At 50.1% G+C, this 18,043-nt stretch overlaps 1 protein-coding gene across 8 annotated transcripts in view; it reads left to right on the forward strand.

The window, feature by feature from the left end:
- Positions 1-9,779, forward strand: part of ITGB1BP2 (integrin subunit beta 1 binding protein 2) — a 46,837-nt gene extending 37,058 nt beyond the window's left edge. For 6 of the 8 annotated variants that reach the window (XM_039487978.1, XM_039487979.1, XM_039487981.1 and 3 more), the window contains 3 exons: positions 1,028-1,147; positions 3,510-3,572; positions 9,324-9,779. In XM_039487978.1, coding sequence (XP_039343912.1) covers positions 1,028-1,147; positions 3,510-3,572; positions 9,324-9,578 — 438 coding nt within the window. In that variant the 3' untranslated portion in view covers positions 9,579-9,779. Of the gene's footprint in view, positions 1-1,027; positions 1,148-3,509; positions 3,573-9,323 lie in introns of those variants that run through there. The other 2 variants (XM_039487980.1, XR_005584567.1) reach the window with 2 other exon arrangements.
- The last annotated feature ends 8,264 nt before the right edge of the window (positions 9,780-18,043 follow it).

Genomic DNA, 18,043 nt, shown 5'->3' on the forward strand with positions numbered 1-18,043 from the left:
TGGTCCAAGCGTCCGCTCTCCTCCCCTCTCTGGAGATTAATGTCCCCTGTGACTAGGAGAGAGAGATCAGCTAGCCCAGTGTCTACACTGTCAAGTGCCCAAAGCCTTTGCCTGGCTTTCAAAGGGAAAGTCCGAGCAGGAAACGTTTCTCTGGCTGTAACAGTTTGGGTGTGGAAGGCTCTGGTTGAGGTACAGAACAGGTTAAGAGGGACATTTAAAACAGTTGAATTGGATGTAGCATTTATGGACTGGTTCATCTTCAAACCTTTCCTAGACAGGCAGCCTCACACTGACCCGGACTTTGTGCGTGAGGATGACACAGGCAGCTGAACTTCTGAATGCAGGAAAAGGCTCTCAAAATATTCCTAGCACCAAACATTTCTGTATTAGATACTTGCCAGTGCCAATGTCAGTCTGAGTTGAATTACACTTGCTCCCTCAGATGGCTTTGTTCAGAAGTGTTGCCCCCAAAGCATTCCAGCTCTGGGGTGATGAGTGCCAGTATAAGGTCAGAGAGAGGAGAGAGAGAATTCTTCAACCAAGCTCACGGCTGGAAACAGAGGTTTAGTTTTAGAGGAAGGACCAGCACTGATTGGAAGACTGAATTGCTACCTTGGAGCCAGGCCTGTCTGATTCCCTGGGGAATCACTGTGGGGCTTAGGAAAACCTGGTGAGGATCTTGCTTTGGAACAGGGAGGAGGATGGATATTAAAAGTGATGTAATTGCTTTGGTGACCTTGCCTCCTGCACACAATGGTGAGACCGTCTTTAGTCTCATTGGGCTGCAGACTGGGTTGGAAATGGCTTTAGTCTAAATGTAAAGAACCCAGTGTTATATTTGACGTGCTGGGCCAGCTTGGCCTCTAGCGCTGTGCTGGGACTCTAGCCTTTAGTTAACACATCAGCCAGGAGGAACGGTGCAGGGCTCCTTGGCTAGACTTTTTTTTTTTTTCCTGCAATGGGGGAGGAGATACAGGCTCATGTATGCTGGAGGCTGGCCTCAGTAACAGGCTCCTTTCCTCACCAGGATACGAAGTTGGTGTCTTGTCGACAAGACTGGCATCAAACCAGCAGCCAAGTGGTGGTGACAATTTATGCCAAGAATCCTCTGCCAGCACTCAGCTCTGTGACAGCCAGTCGCACTGTGGTAGGTGGGGTCCAGGGCTAACAGACCTAGAAATGCAAAATGCTGTCCTGCTGCGTGCTAGTCTTTGAGGCCTGTGCAGGCTGTCCAAGCCAGCCAGTGCCCTTTGTATGCATGCTGATGTTCTCCAGAACAGTCGCTTAAACACCCCACTTCTAATATAGACTCTTAGACAATTCCCCTTGGCTCTGTCCATCTCTGTCTGCTGCAGGGAGTTGCCACCCGTCTCTGTTGTTGTGGGATAACCCGATATGAATAGGACTACCCTGCTTCCTGCTGAAGGGGTGAGACATCATCTCAGGCTGACAGTGTTCTATCTGCCTTAGAGATACTGTCGCTCAGAATATTGCTGCCCTGACTGAGGAGTGGCTGGGCAGCAGAGGGTTGCCTTTGTTAATTTCTGTGGTGTAGGTTCCCTGGACTGTCCTTTATGGAGCTGCAGCCATAGGGAGCAGTTTTGTCACTGTCTCTCACTGTGCGAATGAAGCTGTGTAGAGAGTAGATAAGGTGTGTTAAGAATGGCCATAAGAATGTCCAACCTGGGTCAGACCAGTGGTCCCTCTAGCCCAGAATCCTGTTCAACAGTGGCCAGTGGCAGGTGCTTCAGAGGGAATGAACAGAACAGGGCAGTTATGGGTGATCCATCCCCTGTCATCCAGTCCCAGCTCCTGGCAAAGAGAGGCCTGTACTCACAGTTGTTCAGGGTCACAAAAGTCCAGCTCACCCTGTTACATTAAATTGTTTACCAAAGTTAGCAAAAGTTGGAGACAAATAGACTGGTACAAACTGGACTGTTTGCATCAAAAACAATCTGTGCTGAGGGCTCCAGGTAAAGTCATGGGTTGGTATGATGGGTTAAAAGAGTCTAGAAAAGGGAAGAAATGCTTATAATAAAAAATTTTCAAAATATGTTTTGATTGGTTAATGTTAATAGGATGAGGTTGTCCCCCCTTCTTGAATATTGTTTATCGGGGGGAAGAGGAGAGGGGTCATTGAACTGGGAACAGGGTGGACCCGAAAGACACCTGGAGCAAGGGTGAGGTGCCTTTTATTCGATATATTTTGATATCTATAACTAAACTCTGGCAATATTTACTGAGTAGGGTCCTGGAATCTAAGTAGTTCTGCGGCTCCTCCTTGCACAGACTAGGATTGCTTCCCTAGCCTGACAGCACAGTAGTTTGCATATCGCAACCTGGACTGAGCTCCTGGATGGAGTTTGGATTGTTTTTTGCTAGTGGCACTGGGAAATCTCTCTCTCCCGTTAAGTCCAGAAATAATGATGAGATACCGTGGAGCCTGTTTTGACCCTCAGCCTCTTTTGGTCCATTTAATGTAACCCTACAGCAACACGCTCAGTGCACCCCATCTGCGGCCTTCTCCTTTTGCACTGAGAGTTTAGTGGCTTCTGTCCCACGTGGCCTATTCTTTCCTCTGCATCACTGTGTCCTGAAACTCTTCTAGCCTCTCAGCTAGTTTCCACATGAGCAATACTGTTTTGTAAGTCCTCTGTTAGTAGTGGGGAGTCTGTTAGTGAAGCTGAAGGGTTAACCCTGACCACCCTGAATCAGCACAAAAATCTGGCACCTTGGGGATTAGTGACTGTGCCTTGGCATCTCTAAAATCTCCTGAAGGCTTCAAATCTCACTTACTTTAGATTTTGGCTGGCGGGAAAGGTGGAGGGAGCAAAGTTAATTTGCAGTTCTTAGGTGTGGCAAGGAAAGAAATTCTTCATTTAACTGCCACATCAGCTCTAATTATGGTCTTGGCTTTGGGTGGTTTGTTAATTCAGTATTATTACAATTCCTCCACAAAGGTCTTTGATAACTTTGAGTTAAGAGCATTAGGCTCCATATCCCACTGCTGCAATCTGTAAATAACAAAACAATAAGCAATTACATAATTCACCATCTGTCTAATTATGGTTCCCCTCCTCAGCCTCACCTCCTTCTGCAGAACACACAAATGGGGGTTAGATGCTGCAGGGCCTGGGAGCTGAGGATGAGGAGTTTGACTCTGACCATAAAGCTTCAGGGCAGGCAGGAGATGGATTATCAGATCATTACTACAGAAGCCTGAAATGGGTGGGTGGGGGCTGTTGTGTGGGGACACAAACACCGCAGTATCAGGCTGCTTAGTCTCAGTACTTAGTCCTGCCTCAGTGCAGGGGAATGGACTAGATGATCTATTGAGGTCCCTTCCAGTCTACATTTCTATGATTCTGTGCAGCTACACTATCCCAAAAGGCAGGTCCTAGAGGTGACACCTTTCTCTTGCTGTGTGGCTTTGATGCTCACTCACTCACCGGCTCTGCAGAGTTGGTCCTTCTGTACTTGCTAAGAGACTTTTTCTTTCTTTCTTTCAGATTGATGTCCATATCATGTTCGAAGGTGACAAGGTTTTCCAGGCAAAGCTGGATCTCTGGGGAGTAAGATTTCTTTTTATCTTGGTTCCCTTATTCCAGCAAGCTGTGGATGGAAAGGGACTGGAAGCTGGGCTTAGGTGCCAAGATGTAAATTAACAGATCCCAAGGCCAGAAGGGACCGTTGTGATCATCTAGTTCAGTGGTTCTCAAACTTTTGTACTGGTGACCCCTTTCAAATAGCAAGCCTCTGAGTGCGGCCCCCCTTATAAACTAAACACTTTTAAATATATTTAACACCATTATAAATGCTGGAGGTGAAGAGGGGTTTAGGGTGGAGGCTGGAAGCTCACAAGCCCCCATGTAATAACCTCGCGACTCCCTGAGGGGTCCCGACTCCCAGTTTGAGAACTCCTGATCTAGTTGGACCTCCTGTGTAACACAGGCCATAGAACTGCCACAAGATAATTCCTAGAGCAGAGCTTTTAGAAAAACATCCAATCTTGATTTAAACGTAGCCTGTGATGGAGAAGCTACCATGATCCTTGCCATGACTCCATGCATCTGAAGAAGTGGGTTTTTTACCCACGAAAGCTTATGCCCAAATAAATCTGTTAGTCTTTAAGGTGCCACCAGACTCCTTGTTGTTCTCATGATCCTTGGTAAATTGTTCCAACTGTTAATTGCCTTCACTGTTAAAAATTCACACCTTACTTGCAGTCTGAATGAGTCTCGCTTCAACTTGCAGCCATGGGAGCCTGTCAGACCTTTCTCTGCTGGACTGACAAGCCCATTAACAAATATTTGTTTCCCATGTGGATGCTTATGTAACTCACGCACCTCCTGGGCGTGGTGTTCTGTCCTGTCTAGTGGCCTCAAGACCACTTCGAGCAGGGGTCCCCAATGCAGTGCCCGCAGGCACCATGGCACCCGCTGGGGCATCTAAGTGCATCCACGTACTGATTGGCGGACGAACATCCACTGAAATGCCGCCAAATTTTGGCAGCATTTCGGTGGCGACGCCTCTGGATGAAACCGCTTGTCGGTGGCATTTCAGCGGATGCTCGTCCGCCACCACAGTCCTCCATGGCTCGTCGAAAAAGGTTGGGGACCACTGACTTAGAGAGGTGAAAGGAGTCTGCTCCGCAGCCTTAGCTGAGACAGTTGGCTTTTGGCTCATACACTAAGCTCCAGAGGTCTCTGGTTTAATCCCGCCTGCTGCCGACTGGGGTCTGTTACACTTACAGAGCGTGATCAAGTCGCCCCTTAACCTTTTCTTTAAGCTAAACAAGCTGAGCTCACTATCAGGCATGTTTTCTAATCCTTTAATGATTCTCATGGCACCTCTGATTTAGCAGCATTCTTGAACTGTGGACACCTGTACTGGATACAGAGTTGGTCAGTGCTCTTGGGGAAGCATCGCCAAGTACAAACGTGAACTCTCCAGAGCCTCTAGTGCTGGCATCCCAGAATCTTACCCTGGACCTTCTCATAAGGCAAGGGGACATCATGTTGTCAAGGTTTGAGCCTCTCCAGCATACCCCCTTGTGGCCTTGCCAGTGCACTGTGCGCCCCCGTCAGGTTCTCTCAGTCAATTACCAGACATAAGCTGGCTCCAGAACATGCACCCACTTCCTGGGGCCAGCCTTATTCAGTTGTTTATAGAGGTAACTTGCTATGTTAGTTGCCCCAGGTCACTCTGCTCTGTGTCCCTATAAGAGTCCTGGTCAGGTCTTTGTCCCAGATCAGGAGACACCTCTCACCCCATTCACCTTCCTGGAGCTGGGTTGTACTTCAGACAGTCCCTGTCTCTCCTTCTGGCAGAAGCCCAGTTCTCTGCCTTGGGCTAGGCTGTAATTTAGCCAGCTCCAGGGCCTTAGCCAACTTCTCCCTCAAGTGGCCACTTTCGCCTCTTGCTCCTTGCAGGTCTGCAGCCAGCTGCCACCAGCCAGCTTTATTACTCCTCTGGAACAGCAACTCCAGAGCAACCTTGCTGGGCACCTTGCCTCTTGCTGCAGGGACCCCACAGGAGTTAGCAGCATGCTTTGGTGGCTTCTCTCCAGGAACCCTTATTTAGCCATTCCAGTAACTCACCCCATTTCTGTCCTCTGATGGGCCTTCATAGCTCCAGGTTTAACTCCGACCAACCAGACTGGCTTCACAGGCCCCTGATGCTCTGAAACTAGGGACCTAGACCAGCTCTGCTTATTGGGGTCAGCTGCCTTGTGGCACACTTGTTCCTGGGCCATAGCGGTGCCCAAGAGCTGAGCCCAGTTCCATCCAGCTTGAGCCCATCTCTCATGGAGCCAGAAGAGACCCTGTTCCATTCAGATGTTGATGTTTAATTTTCTTTTCATTTGTAGCTGGAGGGATAGAGGCAGCTGCAAGTGCTGTGCTAGCTGAGGCAGTCTGAGTTTCCTGGAAGAGGTTTCTCAGCTGCCATTTTGTAGAGCTCCAGGAAATCCATTGGACTTTTATTGCTATGATTTATAAAGTGTTTAGAAGTGTGCTGGGTGGCTCATGGAAACAAGAAAAGAGCAAGGCCATGCCCCAAAAGAGCCTATATGCCAACTTTAAAAAAAGAATGTTAAGATTCCAAAGTCAAGCACTTAAAAGTTATGAAATGCTTGAATAAAGGGTGCTTGTGCAACCTTATCTCAGCCCTCTTGGGTGCACACATTATGAAACAATCTTAATTACGCAATCACATACTGGTTTTTTCATGCACAAAAGGATGGCTGGTGTTCATTCAACAGTTTTTCTCCACATTGTCTAATGTGTGACCCCAGGCCTTTTTTACAGCACACTATTCAAACTCTGCTCCAAATAAAATTTAATTTTCTCATAGGCTTTTCTATGGCACTCATTGTACTATCCACCCAGCTCTGATTCATCCCAGGAGCACCTATTTTCCATCAAAGCATGTTCAGTGGCATCAAATATGCTATACTCATGGCATCCCACATCAGCCCTTCCAACAATGGGATCAATTTCCCTGGGATCAATGTCTGGCTAAGTGGCCTATAGTTATCCAGGTCATCTTATTTATGCTTTTTAAATATTGGCAAAATATTAGCATTTTCCCAGTCTTGGAACATTGGGAAAGTTTCAGAAATCAACATTAATGATGCCGAGAGCTCCTAGGCTATATTGTTTAATAGTCCTGAGTTTAAGTTATCTGGTCCTGTTGGCTTTAAAGAGTTTATCTTTAATTGACTAGCTGCATCCTCTGCACTGAATGTCATGGGTCATGTGGAAAAAATACTAGTGATCATGTAATTAGAGACTGTATCATGGAGCATCCCCACAAAGGGGCCAAATTAAGGGTGCACTGGCAGCCTTATTTCTAGCATTTCCTAACTTTGGAATGCTTGACTTTGTAATCTTAGCATTCTGCTAACACCGTTTTTGTGCCCGATTTGCTAGAGGGCCATACACTTTGTAGTATCTGTAGGCTGAGCATGAGCACAATGTACACAACAGGAGTTCCCTGCATTCCTCCAGTCCCTACAACAGGCTCCCTGTGGGCCACCCTCCCATCCCCCAGTGTTTCAGGGACTCACAGCAATGCTTTCCCCCCATCATGTCTGGGCCTTTGTGTCTCCCATTCTCCCCTTTACCACATGCCAAGGATTCTGTCTCCCCGTCTTTTGCTCCAGTCCCCCCCCCATGTCAGGAACTCTTTGTATCCCCCAGCTTTCCTTTCCCCCATACTATGGTCTCCCATTCTCCCCGCCATTCCAAGGACTCTGGGTGCCCCCCTTACCTGTCCTGCAAGGGATTCAGTGTGTCCTCTTGCCAGGGTACCCTCTTCTTCCCCTCCACCCCTCATTGCTTTTCTCCTGTCTGAGAAAGAAATCATTAAGGCTGTTTCTATTTTAAACCTGTGTTGGGTCGGTGGGCAGAGCAGAAATGGGGAGGGTATTTTACTGGAGAAGGGGTTAATGGCTGCCAGCAACAAGGTCTGTGATCTGGAGACAACTACATGTTGGGTTGAAGCTGATGCTTTACTACCCATATGCATGGGTCTCCATGTCCCCCTTCTGGCTCCTTGCCCAGCCAGTCCCATTCCCCCCCACAATCCAGGCTCCTCCTCTGATCTCAGTATCCACATACACACACACTCCCTGGCCCGGTCTCCTTCCCCAGACAGTTCCAGTATCCCCTCCCATTCCTCATCCAATCTATTGCCTGCCCCCCCATCCCCCACTGGCTCCCACTCTCCTGGCCCAGCCACTCCCAGTCTCACCCCTCCCAGCTCATAGTCCAAGGTGCCTTGGCCCAATCTACTCTCTCCTCCTTCAGTCTGACTACCCTACCTTCAGGCCTTCTCTTGTCCCCTCCACGTTTGAGTCTGTCTGATTTCTCCTTCACTGCTTGGCATTGTGAGCACGAGAGAGAGAACATCTTCATGCTCTCAGTTCTCATACCGAGCCCCAGAGCAGCCCACAACAGCAGAGAGTAGCAATTGCAGGGAACGTCCTGCTCGGTCCCTGCCGTGTGGGACTGAACCAGCCTCAGTGCAGTTAATTTTCAGTGAATTTAACTGCCAAACGCTAGCAAGTCTCTGCTGAGCACCTGCAGACTGAGATGCTTTCAAAGACACAGACGTTGACCAAATGTGGGCATGTTTCCTAGGAACTGCAAAAGGCACGTCTCTCACACCAGGGTAACCCCTCTGCCCTGCTCCGTCCGTCCCTGCAGACTGCAGAGACGTGTTTGCACTTCTCAACCAAAGAACTGTATGAATGTTTTTAACCTGGGCAAAACAACGTATATTTTCCCGTAGCTCATTCTAAGAACATTTTTTGCTGAAACTTTAAACAACCAGATAAACATCAAGCCTGATGCAGACACTTGGCAGAGAACATTTCAGCCCAAATGGTTACAATTTGGCAAAGTTATATACAGCTGAAAACAGGGTCTTATGCTGGAGAGTGTTGGCCAATCTTATGTATAGCCAACATGCCCAGTTCTACCTGTAATTCAGACAGTGAATAACAAGTAAAAGGCCAGAAACTGGCTGAGTGTGACAGCGGGGCCTGTAGCTACACCATTTACACGTCTCTTGGTGTGCTGTAACATGTTTTGTTTATCTCGTCTCTGTGCAATCATACAGCATCCTTGGGTCACCCAGTCTCCTCCTGCATCGGGCAGAGTGCCCACATGTCCACTAACCTGCCATGCATTTCAGCCAGGGTGCGATTTTGCTCATAATTCACAGCTTCCTTCTGTACTTTTGCAATCAGTAAGTAACTAATCCTTGGGCAGGTCTGTCATTCCTCCTCTTGTGCAGTGAGAGACACTGAGGCACAGGGCAGTGACATGACTTAACCAAGGTCACATGGTAAGTCTAGTACTGCCAGGATTAGACTCGGGACCTCCTGACCCCCAGCTCTGTGCTCAACCCTAATATGTAGCCTAAACATTCTCTTTGGTAACCTCTTGCGCCTCCTGCCCCACTAGCTCCTGAGTAGGTAGAGCAGGGCTGGGGAAACTTTTTGGCCTGAGGGCCACATCTGGGTGTGGAAATTGTATGGCGGGCCATGAATGCTCACGAAATTGGGGGTTGGGATGTGATCAGCCCCCCTACAATGGAGCATCAGAAAATCCTTGAGGAATCATGGTGTTAGTGTCCCAGGTACTGAACTCCATGCAAACGTTTTGGTTTTCATTCTGCTCTGCCTCGTCTTTACCCTGACTTCTTGCTTCTCTAGGAAAGCACCATGGGCAAGAATAATGGCTAATACTAAATGTCTGGCCAGAGAGTGTGTCTGATGAACCCTTACTGTGACATGCCTGCCCCATTCTCTCTAGGTCATTGATGTACAGAAGAGCTTTGTAAACATGGTGCCCACAAAGGTGGAAATCACCCTGCGAAAGGCCAGCCCCATGACCTGGGCCAAACTGGAGCATCTCCAGAGCAGCTCTCGGCCCAGACAAGACCAGACCGAGAAAGATCCTGTGGATGATGAGGACCCCGAAGGAGTGCAATGGGAGGAGTCAGATGACAGCTTGAGCTGGTCAGAGGAGGCAGATGACGAGCGGGAGGAAGGAGCAGTAAGCAAATGACATTCATGTAGTGTCTTCAAAACAGAGATTGAAGCCTCTTTCTTTCAAAGACAAGCATGTGGGACCCCAGAACCATCTCCAGGTGAGCAGATTGAATTCCTTGGAGACTGAGAGCCAGCTCTGGATTTAAAGCTGCTAGAGACACCGCCTCCCAAGTGTAAAGAGTTCAGCTCACCTATGTCTCTCTGGCAGTGTCTACACTGGGATATTTCTTGTACACTTGGGAAGAAGTTAAAGAGCAGCTACTAAAGTTTGACATTTTTAAATCAGCATTCAGGTGTTTTAAAAGAGCTGGCTGAGGAGCTCACTAGACCGTTAATGTTAATTTTCATTAAGTCTTGAAAAATCCCAGAAGTTCTAAAACACTGGAAGAAAGCTAATGTGACAGTATTCAAGAGGGTAAACCATATAACCTGGATAATTATGGGCCTGCCAGTATGACATTGATCCCAGGAAAGATAAAGAAGCAGCTGATATGGGACTTTAATTCTATTACTCTCCTTTAATTTTTTTTATTAATGCCAATCAACATGGGTTTATGGAAAATAGATCCTGTCAAAACTGATTTGATATCTTTCCTGAATGAGATTACAAGTTTTGTTGATAAAGGTAATAGTGTACCACATAACATTTTGATTTAAAAAAATTGGAATGATATTAAGATGGCACACATTAAGCAGATTAAAAGCTAGCTAACTTATAGGTCTCAACATCTAATTATAAATGGGGACTCATCATTGAGCAGGTGTGTTTCTAGTGCGGTCCTGCAAATATCAGTGTTTGGCCCTACACAATTTAATATCTTTATTAATGGCATGGCAGAAAACATAAAACCATTACTGATAAAGTTTATAGATGACCCCAAAATTGGGGATGGTGGTCAATAATGAAAAGGAGAGGTCACTGATACAGAGTAATTTGCATTGCTTGGTAAACTGGGTGCAAGCAAACAATATATATTTTAATATTCATAGATTCCATGTTGTAGCAAGGTGAGACTCACCAGTGTGGCACCTCCTGCTGGTTGTCCTGGGAATTAGCTCTTCCAGCCCAGAGCACCCTCTGCAGGCAGTGTCTCGCCTGCCACTGGCCCCCATGTCCCTCCCGGACCCCAGTGCCCTTTACCCTGGGGTTCTGCCCCAGCAGTACCCCCTTGCTCTGGGTCTTGCCTCCCTGGGGAACCCCCAACCCTCTAAACCCACCTTGCCTCAGTGGCTACTGCCAGTCATCATCTAGCCCCCACCCCCTGGGGCCAACTGCAGTCTGTAAACCACTCCTTGTCTGCAAGGGGGTTAGGACCTGCTGCCTTTGCCTATCTCTGGGCTGCCCCTCTGTAGCTCCAGTACCTATCTGGCCCTTTTAGCAAGGCCTGCAGCCTGGGGTTTTTCCTGGATGGAGCTCCACAGCTCCCTCTGCCCTTCCCCAGCACTGCTCCACCTCAGGTACCCTTCTCAACTCCAAGGCAGCCAGGCCCTTCTCTCTCAAGAAGTTGGAGAGAGTATGGGTGTTAGCTTCTGGCCCACAGCCCTCTTATAAGGGCCAGCTGGGCCCTTATTAAGCTGGCCACAGCTGTGGCTGCTTTCCCAATCAGCCTAGCTTTCCCACCTGCAGCCCTCTCCAGGGCTGCTTTAACCCCTTCAGGGCTGGAGCGGGGTGACCATCCGGAAGGGACCATTGTGATAATCTTCTAGTCTGACCTCCTGTATAACACAGCCCATGGAACTGCCCCAAAATAATTCCGAGAGCAGAGCTTTCAGAAGAACATCCACCATGGCTAAATGTAAATGTGTAGAGCTAGGAACAAAGAGTCTAGATGGTACTGGCACAATGGGGGCTCTATCATGGGAAGCACTGACTCTAAGAAAGATTAGTGGGGAGTGGGGTCATGGTGGCTAATCTGCTGGCTATGAGCTCCCAGTGCAACGCTGTAGCCAAAAGGGTTAATGTGAATCTTGGATGCATAAATAGGGGAATCTCAAGTACGAGCAGAGAGGTTATTTTACCAGGTATTTGGCACTGGTCTCAGGGGCGGCTCTAGGTATTTTGCCGCCCCAAGCACGGCAGGCAGGCTGCCTTCGGCAGCTTGCCTGCGGGAGGTCCCCGGTCCCGCGGATTTGGCGGCACGCCTGAGGGAGGTCCACCGAAGCCACAGGACCAGCGGACCCTCCATAGGCATGCCACCGAAGGCAACCTGCCTGCCACCCTCGCGGCGACCGGCAGAGCACCCCCCCCATGGCTTGCCGCCCCAGGCACGCGCTTGGCATGCTGGTGCCTGGAGCCGCCCCTGACTGGTCTGACCACTACTGGAATACTGCGTCCAAGGCTGGTGTCCACCAGTGGTGGGGTGTGACGTTTTTGACAGGAGAGGCACAAATCACATGGATGTATCTATGACTACAAGTTATATGGTAAGTGGCAGCAACTCCTCCTTCTCCATTTTGAATGGGACCCAATCTAGTGGTGGCCTCTGGCCATGCCTGCTGGATTGGCCCTCACACCCGAGTTAGGTGGGTGAACACCTAGTTTCTCCAGGTTCATGGATCGCTCTGGCGTTTAGGTGGGAGGCAGGTGACTGGACACCCAGAATGAGACAGCAGTGCACATGCCCAGAGGCAGAAACTTAGGTACTTAAGGAACTTTTACCCTGACAATGTAGGTGCTGAGTGAGTTTAGACACCTACAGGGATTGGTGGCAATTTTGTGGGTTGCAGTGGAGCCTAAACCCCAAACTTAAGGGTCTAAACACCTTTGTGAATCTGGGCCCAAGAGCTTTGCTGTTACTAAGGTCTGTGGAGATTCCCACAATAGTTTGGTTCCCATGCTTGCAGAGCTCCCTGCCCACAAAAGAGTAGTCTAGACTAGTCAAACACCTGATCCCCCATCCCTTCAGAGCAAGAGAAGGTATCCCCCATCCCTCACGCAGGAACAGTGATACTTGGGAAAAAAACAGCTCTCCTCAAAACGAACACCCAGAGACACGACAAAGAGTGATCTAAAAAAAGAGGTGGCTGGTGAGACCTGCCTTGCCCTCTCAACCTGGAGAGTGTGTCACCAGTGGGAACAGCAACACAGAAAGCCCCAAGAAACAGGCCAGAAGCTGACACAAAGGGCACCATAAAGCTGCATTAGAGGGATACATGAAGCATGAGCTAACTCTGGATGGGCCCCAGGAAATCAGTGAGGGCTGCAGCCCTGCAACGGGAGCTCTGGACACAGCTAAAGCAAGTCACACATAGGCAAGAAAGGTTAGGGTTAGGATTAGGGTCCTTCTCTCCCATTGCTTAAGAAGGCTGTGCAGTAGAGGGGGAAAGGAACATGTACAATGGGGCAGGAAGCAGCCTGCAGTCTCCAATGTTCATGAAGCACCGACCTGCTCTCCAAATCTTCTAGTAAAAAGTTTGGTCTACACCAGGGAATGTAGCTGTTGAGGCAGCAAGTGCAGCTAAGCCAATGCAAATTGTGGTTTAACTGTAAGTGTAGACGGGACCAAATTACAATCAACAGTAGTTCAGCTTGGAACAAGAGTTAACCAAAGTTTCTGAGCTGGCACTGAACATGGTTCAGTCTTGCCTATACTTACTGTTGACTCACATTCAGCACCATTACTTAATCATTTCCCTGCCATTGCAGGGGCATGGGTGCGCCTCAGTCCCTGCTATTCTCTGCCTGTGTTGCTTGTGAGACACAGGAGGTATTATCTCACTCTTCTTGGCACGGCTGAGGCCTCAGCTGGAATATGATGTCCAGTGCTGGGTGCCACATATTAGAAAAGATGTGGATAAACTGGAGCATCCAGAAGAGAGCAACAAAAATGATTAAAGGTTTAGAAAACCTGACCTGTGAGGAGAGGTTAAAAAAACCAGGACATGTTAGATCTTGAGAAAAGAAGGCTCAGGGGAGACCTGATAACTGTCTTCAAATATGTTAAGGGCAGTTAGAGAGAGGATAGTGCTCAATTGTTTTCCATGTCCATCAATGGTAGGACAAGTAATGGACTTAATCTGCAGACAGGGAGATTTAGGTTAGGGACACTAGGAAAATCTTTCTTACTATAAGGTAGTGAGGCTCCAGGACAGGATTCTAAGGGAGGTTGTGGAATCCCCCTCACTGGAGGTTTTTAAGAAAAGGCCAAACACCTGTCAGGGATAGTCTAGGTTTTGTTGGTCCTGTCTCAGTGCAGGTGTTTGGAATTGATGACTTCTTGAGGTCTTGTTCAGTCCTATGCTTCTATGAGTCTGTGATTAAATGCATCTCTGCCAGCAGCAGAAGGGTAGGGTGTGTTGGGGCTACTGACTGCTGCCATGGGATGGGGTTAAGTTATAACGTTCAGTTTCTTTATCCTGCCATATTCCAACCCTCCTCTCCACTGCCCCCCATTGCCTTTGTTTTTACTGCGTAAGCTACGTTTGGTGAGCACATTTAGACACAGGCCATCTGGTCATTAGAGGTGGGCCAGCGCCAACAAAGTGGGTTCTGCCCCAGGCTCTGTGTTCACATAGGGCAGAGACTGTAACAAGCCACCAATAGGAGCCCGACCCCAGTTCCCAGCAGACTGTAGTTGCACCTCTGCCCCTCTTTCTCCCTTCCTTCCCCCAGGCAGCATGAGGTGCCTCTCCCTGCTCTGGTTTCCCTCTTTGGGTATGTCCACACTGCAGCTGGGACCAAGCCTCCCAGCCCAAGTAGACAGTCTTGCATTAGTGGGTCTGGAGCTAATGTGCTAAAAATAGGGTGCATGTTATGACTCAGGCAGCAGGTCTCAAGTCCATGCAACCCCCTTGGTCTGAGCTTGGGTAGCTACCACAGGTCTCTGCCAGAACTGCAACACCTGGACTGCTATCTCTAGCGCACGCTCTCTAAGAGTGTAGCAGTGTAGATCTACCGTTTGTGCTGAAGAAACCCCCATTAATGGATAAGTTGCTGGGGCAAAGAGAATCTGGATGGAAGGGACTAGCCCCAGAGAGCAGAAGAAGCCATGAGCATGTTCTCCCCAGCAGAGAAGGGGCGTGAGGACCCATCCAGTAGCTCCCAGTTCAGTAAGAGATGCTTCTGTTAGTCACTGCTCTTTTCATCACCAGCTGGGAAGTGTTTGGAGCAGTCCCTGAGCCTGTTGTTCAGTTCCTGCTCAGGGCCGCAGAGCTGTTGCTCCTCCAGGTTCACCTGTCCTTTGTCTGTGGTGAGAAGGGTGAGTGGGTTGTTGCCTCCCCTTTCTCTCAGCAGTATGGCTGAGAGGCAGAGTAAGTGTGAGCAGAGTGAGGCAGGAGAATGCTTGGCAGTAAAGCTCTTGCTGTTTAGATTGTGCTGCAGAGTGGCTAAGACAGTACCTGGGTGGTATTGCTTAGGGGCCTGGGCTTCCAGCACTTTTCTTCACATGTCCTCCTCCTGCTCTTGCAGCTCTAGCCCTGGGAGTCCAAGTCCAGTCCAAGCTCAACTGGACCCTGACCAAACCCGTCAGCTTCAGGCAACGGGTGCGTCAAGGCTGCACACTGTCAGGCCAACTGTACAGTCTGGCCATCGAACCCTTCCTCCGTCTCCTTCGTGTGCCAGAGGTTGGTCCTGGCAGGTGCCCCCCGGATTGGAGCCCTCCTGGACTATGACCAGAGGGACTGGGTGAATCCCCTGGTGCTTGGCCAGTGCATGGGTCTTTCCACCCCCTCATACCACCCGGGGCATACTCTAGGAGGCGAGGGCAGCCTTACTGTCCATCTCACAGGTAGGATTGCCAACTGTCTAACTGCACAAACCCAAACACCTTTGCCCTGCCCCTTCCCTGAGGCCAGGCCCCTGCCCTGCCCCTTTTCCAAGGCCCCGCCTTTACTCACTCCATCCCCCTCCCTCTGCCACTCGCTCTCCCCAACACTTACTCATTTTCACGGGCTGGGGCAGGGTGTTGGGGTGTGGGAGGTGGTGCAGGCTTTGGGAGGGAGTTTGGGTGCAGGAGGGGGCTCAGGCCTGGGGCCAGGGTTTGGGGTGTGGGCTCCAGGCAGGCGGCACTTACCTTGGGTGGCTCCCGGAAGCAGCTGGCATGTCTGGCTCCTAGGCACAGGGGCTCTGCGCGCTACCCCTGCCTGCAGGCACCACCCCAGCCAATGAAAGCTGCTGAGTAGGCGCTCGGGGCGGGGGCAACGCACAGAGACCCCCTGGCCACCCCTGCACCTAGGAACCAGAGAGACGTGCTGGTTGCTTGTGGGAGCTGTGTGGAGCCAGAGCAGGCAAGGAGCCTGCCTTAGCCCCACTGTGCTGCCAGCTGGACTTTTAGCGGCCTATTAAAAATCTCCCAGATTTCTTTCAATGGCCACTGGAGATCGAGGCCGATTCCTAGGAGACTCCTGGCCAATCTGGGAGGGTTGGCAACCCTACTCTCAGGCCTTTCTTGAGCAGATCCTGCAGGAGGGTGCTCCCCACTTGCCCCTCACTCCTGGCCCTCCAGACCTTGCCCCTGGGCCCCTGTGCTGTGAGCTTCCCTAGCCAACCTCCCCAGCAGCACCCAAGCCAGTTGCGTGACCTGCAGATGGTTCACTTCTGAATCGTACCTAGGAAACAGCTGTACACACTTGTGCTCCATTCCTTTCACTTCCTCACCCTCATCTCCCGCCCCGACACCAAGTGGCAGGAGCATCTACCACCTGTGGAGGGGGAGGAGCCCTGGTGGGACAGTGTGTATTCTACACTGTCCCCCAACCTGCTGGGAATATTGGTTGGCAACTCCTTCATGGAGCCATGAGCACACGTGTGTACCTGGCAGGGTTCACCCACCTTCCCAGCACTTGCCCCGTTTGTGGTGAGAGGGAGACCCTGGTGCACATTTACATCGAATGTGCCAGGTTGCAGCCCCTTTTCTGGCTCCTCCAGAGCCTTCTCCTCTGGTTCTGGCTGCACTTTCCCCTGCACCTCCTGATCTACACTCACCCCATCCATGGCCCCAGTAAGTTGCGAGACTTCCTCATCAACCTCCTCCTGGTGCTGGCCAAGGTGACTGTCCACCATACCAAGTGGAGGTGGAGGGATGTGGTGCCTGTTTTCGCTCATTCCTCTGGGCGGTGACTGTTGGCTCCCTGGACGCCTTCGAGGAGCAGTGGGCACTGTCCGGAATGTTCTGCTCAGTGTCCCCTTCTGGCTGTAACTCTCACTTCTGTCTGGTTTTATCATTTGTTGTCTCCAAACTTTATTGGAGCCCTAGTGTCTCCTCCCATTGGGCTAGGGGATGGGTCTTCAGATGTGGGTGGGTGCAAGCTCCTGAGAACGCAATAGGTCCAGCCCTGGGAATGGCTTTAGGAGTGCTAGTGTAGATGGGCATTTTAGCCACCTTGCAGTCTACCCTTGCTCTGAACAAAACACTGGGCACTACACGCACAGCTGCACATCAGCGGAATGGCTGCAGCATGAGGGAGATGGGAAGAAAACTGTTGGTGTAGTTACAACCTCACTGGGAGACCCAGAGCATGGAAGCATCCCAGGCACAGCTCAGCCTTAGAAAAACAAGCAGGCATTCAAGCTATAGCTGGAGAGAGGAGAGGAACAGAGACAAGAAGCAGGGAAGCAGTCTGGGGAGAGGGGATGGAAGGGAAGGAAGGAAGGGACCATGAAGAGGTGCACCAGTGATGGCCTCAAGTCTTTCTAATTTATGAGATTCCAAAGGGGCCTGCATTTCTAGGGGCTCAACGTGCATGCACATACCCCACGAGCCAGAATGCTGTCCTTGATTCTATTGGTGCCTTCCAGCTCCACTGACCTTGGCTCACAGCAGAGATTAAACACCCAGCCTGCTCTGAGGCCCTCCCAGAAGCTGCAGTCTGCATACCCTACAGTATAAATGCTGCAATCTGGCTCAGTAGAACCAGAAGGACAAGGTGTCCCAACTGAGTAAAGACATTGAGACACTTTAGCACAAGCCCTGAGCTCCAGCTCTGATGGTAGGGAGCACTGGGTCCTGGATTGGAGTAGTAGGGGATGTATGCTCCATCAGACAAACATCCTCATTTGGGAGGATTTTGAGGGTGTAACTGGCCCTGATGTTTGGAGGCTTCTGCCACCCCTTCCCCTGGTTGTCCCATGATTCTTCCAGTATATTCTCAGCCTTCCCCAGACCTAGTTAGACTCTGCTTTTTGGGTCACTGTGGCTGATGATTCTTTGGGTTCCTGGTTTCCCTCTTTATGGCACTTCCCTGCAACACTTACTCTGCACCAAGTATGCTTCTTTGGCTTCCCTGCCTCAGCCCTGATTACCTTGTATCCAGGCACCCCTCCAGGGAAGGGCTCCCTGCCGACTGGTGCTGGCTTTGATCCTTTTCTTCAAGGCTTTAGTGATTAGCACATTGCTCAATCTCACCGACCTCAGCCCTGCCCACCACAAGGCCCCTCAGTACAATGGGGCCAGAGCAAAGCAGAGTCAAACAAGGTGTCTGAGAAATTGACTCTTTCACCTGGCGTGGAGCAGCCAGGAGCACAATAAAGCTACAGAGCTAAGA

This window comes from Mauremys reevesii, linkage group 9, assembly GCF_016161935.1.
Source record: "Mauremys reevesii isolate NIE-2019 linkage group 9, ASM1616193v1, whole genome shotgun sequence".
In the NCBI taxonomy this organism is placed as follows: domain Eukaryota; kingdom Metazoa; phylum Chordata; order Testudines; family Geoemydidae; genus Mauremys; species Mauremys reevesii.